The 15,827-nt window shown below is 42.2% G+C and overlaps 1 protein-coding gene across 3 annotated transcripts in view; it reads right to left on the bottom strand.

The window, feature by feature from the left end:
* Gpld1 (glycosylphosphatidylinositol specific phospholipase D1) overlaps window positions 1-15,619 on the bottom strand; it is a 47,807-nt gene extending 32,188 nt beyond the window's left edge. The window contains exons 1-7 of one of the 3 annotated variants that reach the window (XM_031358125.1): window positions 15,396-15,619; window positions 14,679-14,993; window positions 10,022-10,077; window positions 5,100-5,178; window positions 2,042-2,139; window positions 1,499-1,609; window positions 367-415 (exon numbers count right to left, since the gene is read on the bottom strand). In XM_031358125.1, coding sequence (XP_031213985.1) covers window positions 367-415; window positions 1,499-1,609; window positions 2,042-2,139; window positions 5,100-5,178; window positions 10,022-10,077; window positions 14,679-14,775 — 490 coding nt within the window. In that variant the 5' untranslated portion in view covers window positions 14,776-14,993; window positions 15,396-15,619. The other 2 variants (XM_031358124.1, XM_031358126.1) reach the window with 2 other exon arrangements.
* Between the last annotated feature and the right edge of the window lie 208 nt (window positions 15,620-15,827).

The following is a 15,827-nucleotide window of genomic DNA, read 5'->3' as shown; positions in this document are numbered from 1 at the left end:
AAAAAAAAAAAAATGAAAAGAAATGTATCTCCATGTTGAATGTGCTGTGTTATATTCTAATAAACTTTAGCATTAAAATTAGAAAAATATTTAACATATAAGGTTGGCAGGATGGTTCAGTAGGTAAAAGCACTTGCTGTGTAAGGCTGAGTTCAATTCCCAGAACCCACAGAAAAGTGGAAGGACCCACTCCATAATGTGGTCCTTTGACCTTCACACCTGCACACTGTGGCTCACATGACACACACAGACACATCATGTACCTGACAACACTGATGCTCACGTGTACACACACACACTTGCCTGCACACTAACAAATAAATTAAGAAAAGTTATTGACATATGAGAGAAATGAATAAACAGTACCAAAATCGCCAGCCGAATGAGCGTCTGAGTAAGAGTTGTAGAAATCAATCTGAGGAGCAAAGAGAAGTATGTGGTGAATGTCATGGGGTGTGACCCAGAATGTCACCCCAAATCAGACAAGCCAAGGGGAGGTGACAGCCTCTCCCAGGGGGCTGCAGAAGTGTATCTTGGTGTTTGGGCTTCACACTAACATTCTCCCTCTTGTCTAGGTTGTCCACTGAGTTGGATAACAAGAGTGCTGCAGACAATTTTGTCTCCCTGGAGTGAACAACTTTTCAAATGGAATCCAGATCACAGGTCCAATAAAATGGAGTTAATACCAACTAATGTGGTGAGGATGGTAAAAGGCATAAATATGAGCAAGGTGCACTGGCATGTATGTATATGAGCCATCATGATGAAATCCATTATCTTACATGCTATGGAGGGATGGTTCAGTAGTTAAGAGCACTGGTCACCTCCCAGAGGACCTGAGTTTGATTCCCAGCTCCACGTGACAGCTCACAACTGTCTGTAACTCCAGTCCCAGAAAGATCCAATGCCCTCTTCTGATGTCTACAAGCATTGCATATACATGTTGCATACACACACACATACATCCACACACATAAAATAAAAATGAAGATTAAAATCTTAATTAAAAATGCCAAAAGTCAAATAAAACAAGTAATAGTGAATAGAAGGTCTTTCAGCTTAGTTGTTAGGAGAGACTGCAACCCCCTGTTCAGGAGCTATTTTGAACAGAGCCAAGTGGCAATTAATCCTTTCCTTAATCAGACACACAGCCTCAAAGACACTGCAGAGACATACCTGTCCCTGTTTCCAGCACCTTAGTCCATTTTATTCTTGTGGATGTGTCTTTAAAGGTGGCAACAATGAAAGGAATTAATAATAACAACTTTTTTTAAAGACAAGACTCTAGCCAGAAGCCACTTGGGATAAAAAGGTTTATGTTCACAGGATGTGTGAAGAGGCTAAAGGTTTCCTTTTCCTTAAAATAATCCAGTCTTGTTTGTAGATTTGAGGATCAAATCCAGGGCTTTGCATGTTAAGCAAGCGCTCTATCTCTGAGATACTCCTCACCCCACCCGGTTTTGATTACAGTGGCACTCTTGTGGTGATATGTACTCACAGCTCCCATTGTCCTGAGGAACCCTTGTTCAATACCCAGGCTGTGCCAGCTGACATCAGCGACCATGTGGGAGGTGATTCCAAACAAGAAAGCCACCAACTTCTCTGTGTCCTGGGGAAAAAAAAAATAGCAAATTCAAGTCTTATGTGCTGTGTTATATTATGATGATTCCCTGAAAAGCTTTAACAAACATGAATTAATTTCCATTACTGAGACTTAACAAAGAACCAGACGCAGGTGAATCTCGTAGCTTCTGGACTCAGGAAAGTACATAAGGCTTTCTGGAATATTCCGGAGTGTCTTGGAAGGTTTTCAGATTCACTAGCGTTGGAGCTAAATGGCCAAGTAAAAACCCCCAAGCTTTTCTCTAATGACCTTAAGAGTTGATTAGGCATTTGCTGCATCCCCACTGGTGTGCATGGCACTGCAGGTCAAGTGGCAATTAGCTATCCTAGTCTGGGGAGCAGAGATTCGAAATGGAGTGAATCCAGCAGTACTTGGCAGTGCAGCGGCGAATCGATGGAGGTCAGAGGGCATGCCTACCTTCTCCCAGGGCAGAGGGTAGTTCTCCCGAATGTAATGGATGCTGGCATTAAGAAATGGAGTCCAGTGAGTCCTCTCAGACACATCATGAAATTTTCCTGATAAAACAAAAAGGTTTGCCAGTGGAGCCTAAAACGTGGAGAGTCTCCTCAAATCTTCCATGACAACTCACTGTGTAGTTGGCTCCCTTAGCTTTCCCACCAATCCCTTATTCCCTCTGTTCTTGCTCTAAGGACTCCTCAGGAGCAGAAGGACCAGGTATAATTTTAGAAGAGTCACTCAAAGGATTCTTCCTCAATGATGTGCTATATTCTGACATCTTATCCCATGTCACTCTCCTTTAATTTATTTTTATCATTGTTGTTACACTTGTTGATGGTAGGTATGTCTGTGTGTACACCGATACTTGCATAACAGTACTCATACAGAAATCAAAGAACAACTTGCAGGAATCAGTTTTCTCCTTCCACTATGTGAGTTCCAGGGATGGAACTCCGGTCATCAGACCTTGAAGCAAGCACATTCACTCACTGAGCCCTCTCTTACACACACCCTATGTATTATTCATTGTAAGTTACTTTTCTCTGTCATATTCTGGCCCTAATCTTTATACCACTTAGGAGAGCATAACCTGCAAATGTGGAAAACCAACCATGCTGGTACACACTTGCAATCCCAACACTCAGAAGGTAGAGGCAGAGGCAGGAGGATCAAGGGTTCAAAGTCATCCTCAGCTACATGGTGAGTTTGAGACCATACTTGGGCTACAGGAGACTATCACAAAAGAAAGTAGGGGAAGAGAAATAGGGAAGGAAGGAAGGAAGTGGGGAGGAAAGATGGATGGAGGGAAAGATTTACAATAGATAGATAGATAGATAGAAAGATAGATAGATAGATAGATAGATAGATAGATAGATAGATAGATACTCTACAGTAGATACATAGATAGATAGATAGATAGATAGATAGATAGATAGATAGATACTCTACAGTAGATACATAGATACATAGATACATAGATAGATAGATAGATAGATACTCTACAGTAGATACATAGATAGATAGATAGATAGATAGATAGATAGATAGATACTCTACAGTAGATACATAGATAGATACATAGATGCATAGATAGATAGATAGATAGATACTCTACAGTAGATAGATAGATAGATAGATAGATAGATAGATAGATAGATAGATACATAGATACATAGATACATAGATACATAGATACATAGATAGATACATAGATACATAGATACATAGATAGATAGATAGATAGATAGATAGATAGATAGATACATAGATAGATAGATACATAGATACATAGATAGATACATAGATACATAGATATATAGATACATAGATAAGATGATAAATAAGATGGATAGATAGATGGATGGATGAATGGATAGATAAATATCTGCACTTTTCAGTGTAGAGTATTGTGTATTTTGTCTATTTTGAAGGCCAGCACATATTGAGCAGTGCTCCTTAAATTTAATGATCAAAAACTCCCTTTTTTTTCCATGTGTTTTTATTAATGTTTCAAGGGACTGTCAGAGGATCAAGGGTCAGTAGGACTTGCTGAATGCTGCTTAGGATATGCCAAGTGAGAAATGGTGGGTTAGAGAGATGAGCTATGACCCACAGGCAACAACAATAGTATTGAAAAATGACAGAGGGGAGGGAATAGGGGTTTTTTTCAGAGGGGAAAACGGGAAAGGGGATATCATTTGAAATGTAAATAGAGAAAATATCTAATAAAAAATAAATTAAAAATAAATAAATAAAAAAATAAAAAGTGAAAAAAAAAAGAAAAATGACAGAGAGGAAAACAGAAAGAAGTACTTACAAACACAAGAAATAGTGAGCTTAGCTTAAAGATTTATGTGTTTGTCTATGTAAGACATGCGTATGAGTGCAGGTGCCTGGCATCCTGAGTATAGGAGGTAGCAGCCCTCAGCATGTCACTGTGGTTAAACCAGATTGTTAAGTGATGGTGTTTAGCCAGTGGTGGTGCACGCCTTCAATACCAGACTCGGGTGTTTCAGCCGGCTTCTTTGTGCCCTGGCTTTTGTTGGCTTTAGTTGGGTTGGGATTGGCCAATTGACAGAATCAATAATGAGAGAAGAGAAATAATAATGAGAAAAGGAGGGCATGGGAGGTCTGAGGATTTATGGTCTCAGTTCCTCTGCTCTAGGATGGAAGGAGACTGGCTGTAACCCTTAGCTACTGTCAAGTGGCCCCCTCCACGAAGGTCCCCCAGCACAATGAAGTAATCATTCCCCTGCATCATCCGTGGTGACTCCTTACACCCTGTCTACACCTTTAGGAATGTTGCTCTCATTAAATTCCCCTCAAATACTCGGCTAGCGTAGACCTTCATGGCACTGGGAAGTGGTCTCGTTAAGATCAAGAACTGCCCAGGGAGAAGGTTGCTGTGGCACAGACACAGAGCTGAGACTGTAGGTAATCTTTTGAGAGTCACATACTGACAAACAGAAGGGGCTGTCACCAAGAAGCCAAGCAAGCAGGGACATATAGACCAGATATCACCACAAAGCAAAATTCCCAGAATGTCTATGCTCAAGCAGTTAAAGCCATTGGTGAACACTTTTACATATCTATGTTTATATATAAACTTGTATTTTATTTTTAATTATGTGTATGTGTTTGTCTGTGAAGGATGTGCATGAGCATGCAGGTAAGAAAAAGATGTCAGATGCCCTGGGAACCCAAGTTACAGGTGGTTATGAGTCACCCAACATGGGTGCAGGGAACTGAAACCTCATCTGCAAGAACAGGATATACTTCTAACCACTGAGCTCCCTCTTCCTCTTCCTCTTCCTCTCCCTCTCCCTCTTCTTATCCCTCTCCCTCCCTCCCTCCCTCCCTCTTCCTCCTCCTCCTCTTCCTTCTCCCTCTCTCTCTCTCTCTCTCTCTCTCTCTCTCTCTCTCTCTCTCTCTCTCTCTCTCTAGCTTATGAAATACACAATTCTTAAACTCCCACTAACCAGCAAATGCAACATCATTCCAAAAAAAGTCCCCTTACCTCTTTTGCAGATGCTAGGATAAAAGGCATCAGGAAACACCGTCCCAGCCTGATAAGCATCCTGGTGCTCTAAGAGTAGCTGAGAAATAAGAGAATGCAGAAATTAGAGGGCCAGAGTTGGCCCCATGTGTTTCTAGCTATGAAAGATTAGAACTATACCAGACATAAACAGATGAAGGGGAAGGCAGGCAGGAGTAACTAAATGTTAAAACCCCATACATATTTCACCAGTGTACAGTATGTATCATATATAATAACTTCAGGGTCTTTCCTGTGTAACAGGCAAGTTTAAAAAACAGCAAAATCCACCTGTTTAAATTTTACTGTCTTTCAGTTTTTATTTTTGTTTCCCTAATGGAGTAGAATTCTGCTAAGGCTATTTTAAAATTTTTACTTCCTTATGTGTTTTTGTTTTCTGACACAAGATCTCCTGTAGTTCAACTGGCCTGAAGTTGCTATGTAGCCAAAGATGACCTTGAACTCCTGATCCACCTCTGGAGTACTGGAGTTACAGGCCTGTACAAATCACCACACCTGGCCTTCTCTAAAGCTAGTCAGCTGATCCAAAATTGGTTTATTTTCAATGATCTGCTGTGACATGAGAAATATATAGATACATACATATACACGCACATACACACAAACACACACACACACTCACATAAACATCTATGCTGGGCAATTACTGTACACGCCTTTAATCCTAGCAGTTGGAAGGCAGAGGCAGGTAGATTTCTGTGAGTTTGAGGCCAGCCTGGTCTTCAGAGCAAGGACAGTCGGGAGTTACACAGAGAAATCCTGTCTGGAAAAACCAAACAAACACACACACACACACACACACACATACACGATTTAACACAAATGTATAGGTAGCAACAACAAATGCTGTGTGCATGTGCAAGGTTATATCCCTTGGGCTTTACCTCCCCCACCCCTTTCATTTTCCCTCATGTTTCAGAGGGTTGAGGGTTACAAAAATATCCTTTCCCCTTGAAAATGAGGTGGCCGTGAATAGCAGGCTTTTTCTCTAGAATGGTCTCTGTTGAATTTGCTGACTCAGTTCTTTGTTGACTTTGATGGTGTGGCTAGCTCAGACCACTGGCTGGGAAACAGAAACTGAGTCTCTAGAACACTTGACACCACCCCACCTCTGCCACAGAGCCCTCCTGCTTCTCCTACTAGCTTGGAAACCTGAGAGTTTCCTGCAGCAGAGGCACGCGGCTCCTGGTGGGGCACCAGCAACCAACTGCTTGCAGCAGAGCACAAACAGCAGGTTCACTGGGAGCAACCGCTGAGGTTACAAGGGCTGGAACTAGTAGTCAAGATGGATTTGTATTTTCCAAAGCGAGACTGCATTAAGTCTGTTGGATCTTCAGCTAGCCAGCAAGCAGGGCAGTGGCTGTTAACAACAGGCACACAGACAGTTTTCAGTACTGTTACATATATGTTATTCCTAGAGGCCTTTCTAGACACTGTTGGAGCTTCTCCTTGGGTTCTTAGTGTGACAGCCACTTCTCTAGCTTCTGGCCATTAGCCCCCCTGTATAAGCTAGCTCAAGGGCTTCTATTGAGGTTTGCTATGTATTGTAATACTAAATACTGGCCATCGAGACCTGGTTGCCCCCAAGGACAAGAGAATCTGCACAGAGACCCAAGTGATGCTACTTGACCTTGCCCCCCACCCCCAAGTTATCCCTGATTGGTGAATAAACATACCTATAGTGGGCAGTATTGAGATAGGCAGGATTTGGGGTTTGGGGGCTTAAGGTCTATTGGAGAACCATGAGGGGAGAGAGACGGTGGAGAGAAGGTAGACGCCATGGATTATGTGGTCATGAGAGCATAGCCAGGGGGCTGGCCAACTGAAATTAAGAGCAACCCTGATAGAATATAGCAAATTATAACTTGGGGTTAATGATGGGAAAGCAGATTCTAATAGCTTAGAGGGTAGATAGACATCTGCCCAGCTCTAGTGCTGATTAAGGCTAATTATAATAATAAAAATTGTGTGCCTTTTATCCTGGAAACTGAATGATCAAAGGCGGAGTAGAGACCCTGACTGAGATAAATGATTTCTACAACAGCTTGTGTGATCTGCAAAAGGATGGCGAAGGGTACAATCCACAGGCACGTTTGGCGGTGCAATTCTTTTCTTTTAAAAAAAAAAAGTTTATTATTATTATCCATGTGTGAGGTATAGTATATGTGGGGTCAGAGGGCAGCTTTCAGGAGAATTCCTTCCTTCTCTGTGGGTTCTGGGGCTTGAACCTGGTCATTAGCCTTGGTAAAGAGGGTCTTTACCCACTGAGACATATCACCAGCCCGAGAGTTGGACTTCTGTCACTTAAAAAAAATCACAAATAACAAGCTTGAGGAACAGTTCAGTGCTTAAGAGCACTTGTTGCTTTTCTAAAGAACCAGAGTTCAATTCCCAGAAGATCTGATACCCTCTTATGGCCTCGACAGGTACATGTTCACGAACGGCACACACACACACACATTAAAAATTATAAATACCCTTAGCAGCCTCCATTTTAGGAGCTGGATGTATGTTAAGCCTTTCTTTCATATCAAGAGAAAGGGAGTTATTATAATAAACCATTATTATAATAGGCAATTAACAGATAAAGTAATGGAAGTGTTTCTACCCTCTTGAAATATATTCAACCTTATTAATAAGTTATTAAGGCCAGGCAGTGGTAGCTCATGCCAGCACTTGGGAGACAGAGGCAGGTGGATTTCTGAGTTTGAGGCAAGCCTGGTCTACAGAGTGAGTTCCAGGACAGCCAGGGCTACACAGACAAACACTGTCTCAAAAGACCAAAAAAAAAAAAAAAAAAGTTAGTAATTAAAAGACCACCTTAAGCCTAGAGAAAAACAACCTTTTGTGAGGCAGGGTCTTTCATAATCTAGGTTGGCTTTGCGATTAGCATATAGTAAAGAAAGACCAGAATCTGACCCTTCTGCCTCAACCTCCCAAAGGCGGGAATGACAGGCATTTAGCACCCTGCCCAGCCCAATCTGCTGATCTACCAAATTGGCAAGGGTGAAAAGGAGTATAAAGTAAACTATGAAAGCAAAAGCTCTATTAAATCTGAATATTTATCGAACTTTTACAGTAGAATACAAGAGTAATTGGAGCTATTTGCTTTTTGTGTGCTGTGGGGTACATGTACATGGATATGGTTTTTGTCCATGCCTTTCTGTCTCATATCTTCCTCCAAAAGTGGAATGTAAAAACTAAAATTCCCCTGCCCCAGGCAGGTCCCAGAAACTCTTTACTTAAAAGGGAAGGACCTTTTTGTCCAGAGTCCGAAATGCTCGGCTTTATCTTGTCTGATAAGAAGGACCGCCGGAACAATCAGGTCTTCTCTCACTGGGCTTCCCCACCCAGGCCAGGAACTTTAAATCAGATTCTGATGTTGCTGTCCAGCTTCAGCCCACACAATGACACACCTCCATGGAATTCCGGAGGACAGAGCAACAGTTTAGGGACAGCTGGGCACAAGGAAGCTCGCAGGGACGCAAACAACAGCTCATCCAAGCCAGAGAAAGACATACACCTCCCCCAAGGTAGATAAATAAGTGTAATGTTAAAAAAATTATCTAAGGAGCTCATTGAGGAAACGGACAGTAGCAAGCCCCAATTCCATGAGGAGGAAGTGCTGTGCTCATGGCCTTTCCAGACAGAACTTGCGCGTGCCTGTCTGTTCATCCACCCTTCTTTTTACATTTAGCTGTTTGCATTTTCCAAAGCAAGACTGTGTTAAGTCTGTCGACTCTGCAGTGCATTAGTATAGGTGTACACGAACGTGTCTATGTGTATAACAGCAGTAGGGTATGTGTGCCATGCGTGGTCCCTATTAGAGGTCAGAGAGCAATGTTCAGAAGTAGGGTTTTTTCCCCCCTTCTACTGTCTGGGATCTAGGGATAACTCAGGTTGGTAGGTGCAGCAGGAAGTACCATTACCCGCTGAGCCACTTCATCAGACCAATGGGCTGAGTCAGTTCTGACTTCAAAAAAAGATTGCCAACCACTGTTACCAATGTTAATTTTTAAGACTCATCATTACCGCATGATGTTATATATCATATGAGTAGTAGTATAATAGTAGTAGTAGCAGCAGCAGTAGTATACAACAATGCATAGGAGCACAATGGTTAAAGCAATGTAAGGATGGGTACAGGTGACCCATCATATAGTCCTATGAGTAGCAGGAGACATGGAAATGGCACGTTTCCTCAAAAAGACTCCTAGCTCCTGAGTTCAAGCTGAGACTAGAACTCTTATCTATTACACGCATAGCACTGGCTTCAGTTTCCAGCAATGCTCGCACACGCACACACACACACACACACACACACACACACACACACACAGAGAGAGAGAGAGAAAGAGAGAGAGAGAGAGAGAGAGAGCCCCTGCTCCTCCTGATGATAAAGATGTGTACAACAAATACTTACAAAAAGTAGAAAGTAAGTGATTTTTTTCAAGCACATCCTCTCTTTATAAGAACAACAACAACAACAACAACAACAACAACAACAAAACACTTATGAATTATTTCAAAGGCCAGGGATGTAGCTCACTGGTAAAGCTACTGCCTAAAATGCACAAGGCCCTGGGTTCTACAACAAATATTGCAAAAAGCAAAGAAAGAACATGGTTTCAAATTATAAATTATATTATTTAAATATTTGAGTTCTAAAATATTTTAAATTTAACATAGATAGGCATATATATTTGTATACATACACATATAATGTCTGAGTGGCACTGGACATGTGTATGTTTTAACCACAACATCAGGTTTATAAAGACATGAGTACAACTCCTAGGATTAAATTAAGGATCTGTCTAAACCTTTGTTTGACACCCACAGAGGAAAACATAAATACAACCAAGAGAAATCCAGCTCCCTACCTCTTTATAGTTAATGCGTCCATCTTGAAGTCGAAGAAACTCCAGAGCCCTGTGTCCTGCAAGAGATGAATACCATATGAGCTAAGTTCAACTGTATTTACCAGAGATCATTTTTTAGAAAGACTTCTTTTAACTTATGTGTGTCTGTGTCTGCATATATATACATGTATATGTCTGTAAGTGCAGTTACCTATAGAGGCCAGAAGAGGATTCCTTGGAACTGGAGTTTTGTACAGTATAACTCCATTGTGGCTTCATTGCGAGCCACCCAACATGGGTGCTTGAAATAAACTTGGGCCTGGTAGTGGTGGCGCACGCCTTTAGTCCTAGCACTTGGGAGGCAGAGGCAGGCGGATTTCTGAGTTTGAGGGAGCCTGCTCTACTTAGTGAGTTCTAGGACAGCCAGGGCTACACAGAGAAACCCTGTCTCAAAAAGAAAAAAGGAAAAAAAGAAAGAAATGAACTTGGTTCCTCTGTGAGAACATGAAGCACCTTCACCTGCTGAACCATCTCTCTAGTCTGTAGAAATATTTTTTTTAAAGAAAAAATCACACATTCTTTAGTTGCAAACTATGGAGAAAATGAGATAAAAAGTAAGATTGTTCTCAATTGAGATTTTCTTTAGGCAGAATTTTTTTTTCTTTTTTGCTTGTTTGGTTTTTGTTTGACATAGGGTCTCTCTGTGTAGCCCTTGTGGGCATGAAAGTTTGTAGATCAGGCTGGCCTTGAACTCTCAGAGATCTACCTGCCTCCTCACAAGTATTAGGATTAAAGGCATGTTTCACCATGTCAGGCTTAGGCATGATTTTAAATATTTATGTTATTAGAATACAAATCAAATTTGTATGGCAATTTAAAATTTCTGCTTAACTAACTATGTGATCTTGGGCAAGTTTTTACCTAACACTATTCCCTCCTCTGTGAAGTGAAAGTAAACCGCTACCTCACAGGTTAGCTGAAAGAACCACAGAAAACAAATACTGAGGGAGGACACAGGGCGGTGATGGGGGAGGAGCCTGGGAAACAGAAACTGTCATGATATGTGCCTCAGAGCTGGGTAGAGAACCCTAAACGCAATACAAAAAAGGCCCCAAACACGGCTGACCAAGGGTCCTGGAGTGTGTTTCATCACTGAAATACTTTGGAAGGACAATCATCTCAGAAAGCTGTGTACTCCACCCCCCACGCAGACGTGCAGAGATCCATCCGGAATCTTAGGGTAAGTGGGAGGGTTGACACTCCTTGGAACTCACGCTGAGCAGCAACCCCCTATACCTTTTGTAAATCACATTCTTTTTTTTATTTTAAAGATTTGGTTTGAAGTGTATGGGGGTTCTCCCTACACACATGTCTATGTACCACATGCATACAGTGCCTTCAGAGGCCAGAAGAGGGCACTGGATCCCTGGAGTTAGCTGTCATGTGGGTGTGCTCAGAATCAAACCCAGGTCCCCTGGGAGAGCAATCTGTTCTCTTAACTTCTAAAACATCTCTCTAGCCCTGAATCGCAGTCTTTCTTAAATCAAAAAAAAACTCTCCTCTACTGTATACACTGATACCCTAATAATGAAATCACAAAACATACAAAGCATCGAGATTCAGGATTCCAGTGTTTTCCTAACACAAACCATTGCATGAGGACAATTCTAGAAAAGGTTTCACATAAGTACCAATATTGTACTCAGGCCTCACATAAGAAATCAAAAAATAAACAAGCTATGTCATCTAAGTTGTTACTAAATACAAGGTGGCACTTCAGGTGCCTTTCATATGAAAATCTTAGAATTTGTGCAGATTTGATTTCATCTATATAAACATAATTAAAAAAAAATGGTTTCACTCTGTAACCTAAGCTGGTGTGGAACTCACAGCTCTCCTCCTGCTTCTGTCTTCCCATTGCTGGGACTATGGGTATAAGCCACCACACCCTGATTAGAGATTTTTAAATGTCCATTAGGACTTTTCTATCTATCAGGAATCAACACAGAAACTCTAAGGACTTTCGTTTTACTCCAAGGATTTTAAAACATAAATATTTTCATTTACATGTGATCTCCTTGGGCTTCTGTCATTTTAGCTTAGAGTTGGAAGATCCTTAAGAATTCATTACATTGCCCTCCCCGCTAGTGGAACACACAGGCACCATGTGTTTCTCAGAACACAGGTCTAGTTTACAGCAGGACTAATAGCTGAGGTCTGTGTCCCTTTCCTTTGTTTCCTGACTCTTTCAGCAGTAAATGTTTGACTCACTGTCAAGACACAGCATTCTGGGCCAGACCACCCACCAGGGAGTCTGAAACAGTGAGTCCATTTCCTTCTCTGCAGACTGAAAGGCCTGGGCCAGGGCCAAGGCCCTTTGTATCTTTTTACACTGGTAACTATGATCTTAGGATCCTGCCTGCCATGGCTCAGAATCTACATCTACTTTATGATGGTAACTTTTCCTATTATAACTGTAACCCAGTCCCTCTGTGTAACTGATAGAGGTGGCTTAACTATAAAACAATATCATCTTTATTGAAATAAAAGAAAGCCCAGAATACTAAATATACCTAAAATTAATCTTAAAATCACTGTAGAATGTACTCTTATTTTGATTGTATTATGAATTGCTTTACATCCCTCACACATTTAAAAAAAAAAAATCACAAATAGGGCTAGTGAGATGGCTCAGTGGGTAAGAGCATTGACTGCTCTTTCAAAGGTCCTGAGTTTGGATCCCAGCAACCACATGGGGGCTCACAACCACCCATAATGAGATGGGACGCCCTCTTCTGGTGCGTCTGAAGACTGCTACAGTGAATTACGCTGGAGCGGGCGGGCCAGAGATCCTGAGTCCAATTCCCAGCAGCCACACACATGATGGCTTACGACCATCTGTACAGCTACAGTGTACTCATACAGGTAAAATAAATAAAATAAATCTTTAAAAAAATCACAAATATATTTCAAAAGAATCAAAATCCCTTGGTTTGGAGAGACCTACCACATATGCTTAAGATGGTTACTATGCAAAGTAATAAGCATTTTAATTAGCTTATCAACATATCACATCACATCACATGCCTTAAATTTATATAGTTTATTTTTGTCAGTTATGCATTAATTAGAAAAAATAAGTTTAAAAAGCCCTCCCTTTTTCACTTATCTAAATCCATTATCTAAGTCCTAGTTTGATTTCGATTGCCGAAATAAACACCAAATGACCAAAAGCAACTTGGGGAGGAAAGATTTAATTGGCTTACACATCCCACTCATAGTCCTTCATTGACGGAAATCAGGGCAGGAGCTCAAAGCAGGAACCTGGAGGCAGGAACTGAAGCAGAGACCTCGGAAGAACACCGTTTACTGGCTTGCTCGCTCATACTTGCTCAGCCTGCTTTTTTTCTACACCCAGACATCTGCTCACAGCAAACTGAACCTCTTCCACCCATCATGAATTAAGGAAATGCCCCCACAGACTCATCTACAGGCTCATCTGATGGAGGCAGTGCCTCAGCTGAGATTCCCTCTTCCCAGATTTGTCTAGTTGACAAGAACTAACCAGCACAATCAAGATAGCCCAGCCACTGCCCCTAAGGTCAGGCATACTGGAGTGCATGGCCTCCTCCTAACTCCTGTGATGCTAAGCTGGACTCCTGTAATAGTAACAACCACCCAGCCTTGCCATCCTGAAGCCAAGCATCCTAAGGCCAATAGGTAGCATTTAACCCGTGGGAAATAATTTAGGTCAGTGATGGAAACTAGGGTGACCTTAAAACTCAAATGATGTGTCATACCCATAAGAGCCACTAACAGCCACCTAGGGACTCACTCCCATGGCTACACATGGCCCTTTACATCTACCTAGAAATGCTGTCCTTGGAAGTATAAGAGTGACCAGACCAATCTCACACTCCTGCCTGAGACATCCACCTTCCTTCTCTTAGTTCTGTGACTTTCTTCGGTTCCACACTATCCCCTGCAAGGAATACCCAGCGGCCTCACATAAAGGAACATAAGGGACCTCAGCTCTCTCACCTGGCTATACCCCTACCAAGTCCACCTGTCATTTCCTAGCCCTGGATATTCCCAATCTTCCTCTCTCCTCTCCACTGTCAGGCCACTTCCCAAAGGAGGAAGAATTGTGTCGATATAAGGGATAGATTTTCAATCTCTTTCTTAAGCTTATTGATGGATTCTTGATCTTTTAATAACACAAAGAGGGGTGGCGAGATGGCTCAGCGGTTAAGGGTACATAGTGCTTTTGGCAGGGACATAATTTGATCACAAGCACCCATGTTGGGTGGCTCATACCTGCCTGTAACTTTAACTCCAGGGGCATTTGATGCCTCTGACTTCCAAGGGTGCCTGTACTCCTGTGCTTACACTTACACACACACCAAATAATAATAATAATAATAATAATAATAATAATAATAATAATAATAATAATAATAATCTTAAAAAACTAACCCATGAAGGGGGCAGGAATGGGTGTCAAACTCACATAATCCCAGCACTCAGTGGTTGAAAGATCATCTCAACTTTGAGGCCAGCCAGTTCTACATAATGACCTCCAAGGTAGCCAGAACTATATCAGGAGACACTGTCTGTAAAACAGACAGACAGACAAACACACACACACACACACACACACACACAGCCCAGTACTTACCTATTTCTACATGTGTTGAAAGACCACAAGATGAACTTCTAGAACAGAAGAAAGGCAGCAGGAGCAGCAGGCTAGACCACAGCCTGCCTGCAGACATGCTGTCATTCCTCCTCAGCTGCTCTGCTAAGGTGGGGGACAATCTAAGCTGTAGCCAAACTACAACTCCAAAATCCAGGCACAGACTCAGCGTGTTCCCTCTGCACAGGTCACTGACACAGGAAACCAAGCCTCGTTTCAAAAGAATGCTGTTTTCCAATGAAGTCAATTGATCACCCACTGTTTAGCTTTTTCCAGAACATCAAACAAACTGTCCACCTGGGAGGGGAGAGAAAGCAATCTGCTGGGATCTAAAAGCCTTTGGCTGGAGGCACTTTGTCATCCCACCCACCCAGATCTTCCCTCAACACACAATCGGCTCGGCAAATCAAAGTTGCCTTCAACTTGCTTTCCAAACCAGACACTCACCTATGCCAGTTGACGGTCACTCTGATTCTACCTCCCTGTCCACGAGCAGCATCTCTGATATCATCACCTCACACTTATCAGAGAGTTTCCTCATCCTCCCAAGCCCCATGTGCATGCTGGGAAAGCTTTTATGGTGATCACCTAGAACCGGCTTCTCTCTTTGTTATTTGGCAACAGATACTGCCAGTTCGGCATGTTACACAACCCCAGCCACTCCTGGCCTTCTACTCTGGCTCTTCCAACAGGACTTACCCGAGATGTGTTGCAAGGAAGGATTCCTGCAAGCCCAAAGATGCTGACTGCACCTGGAAGGTGGAGGCAGGAAACAGATTAAGGCGAAGAGACAAGGGTCTGGAAAATGCTGGGCTCAGAATAGACTCATCATGAGGTAGCCAATCAGCAACAGGCAGTCCAAGGGACACAATCCAGGTCATCCGTGGACATAAATGATGGTGATCTTAACACCCAAATGATGCACTGTCAGTGCTCAAACCAGCAGGGTGCTCCCAAAAGACTGAGGAAACAGTATTCATCCTTGGGCTAGGCAAGGGATGAATGAACAAAAGACGGGATAATTTGAGCAGGCTGTCTGCCAGGCAGCAGTTTGTTATGTAATCTTCAGCCCCATTCAAACCCAAGGACGTGGTTTCTGTAGCTCTCTGCAGCTAGGGGCACTGGTCCCGA

Source organism: Mastomys coucha, unplaced genomic scaffold (genome assembly GCF_008632895.1).
Source record: "Mastomys coucha isolate ucsf_1 unplaced genomic scaffold, UCSF_Mcou_1 pScaffold7, whole genome shotgun sequence".
Lineage (NCBI taxonomy): Eukaryota > Metazoa > Chordata > Mammalia > Rodentia > Muridae > Mastomys > Mastomys coucha.
The sequence above is the reverse complement of the archived record's forward strand: the minus strand, read 5'-3'. Positions and strand labels throughout refer to the sequence as shown.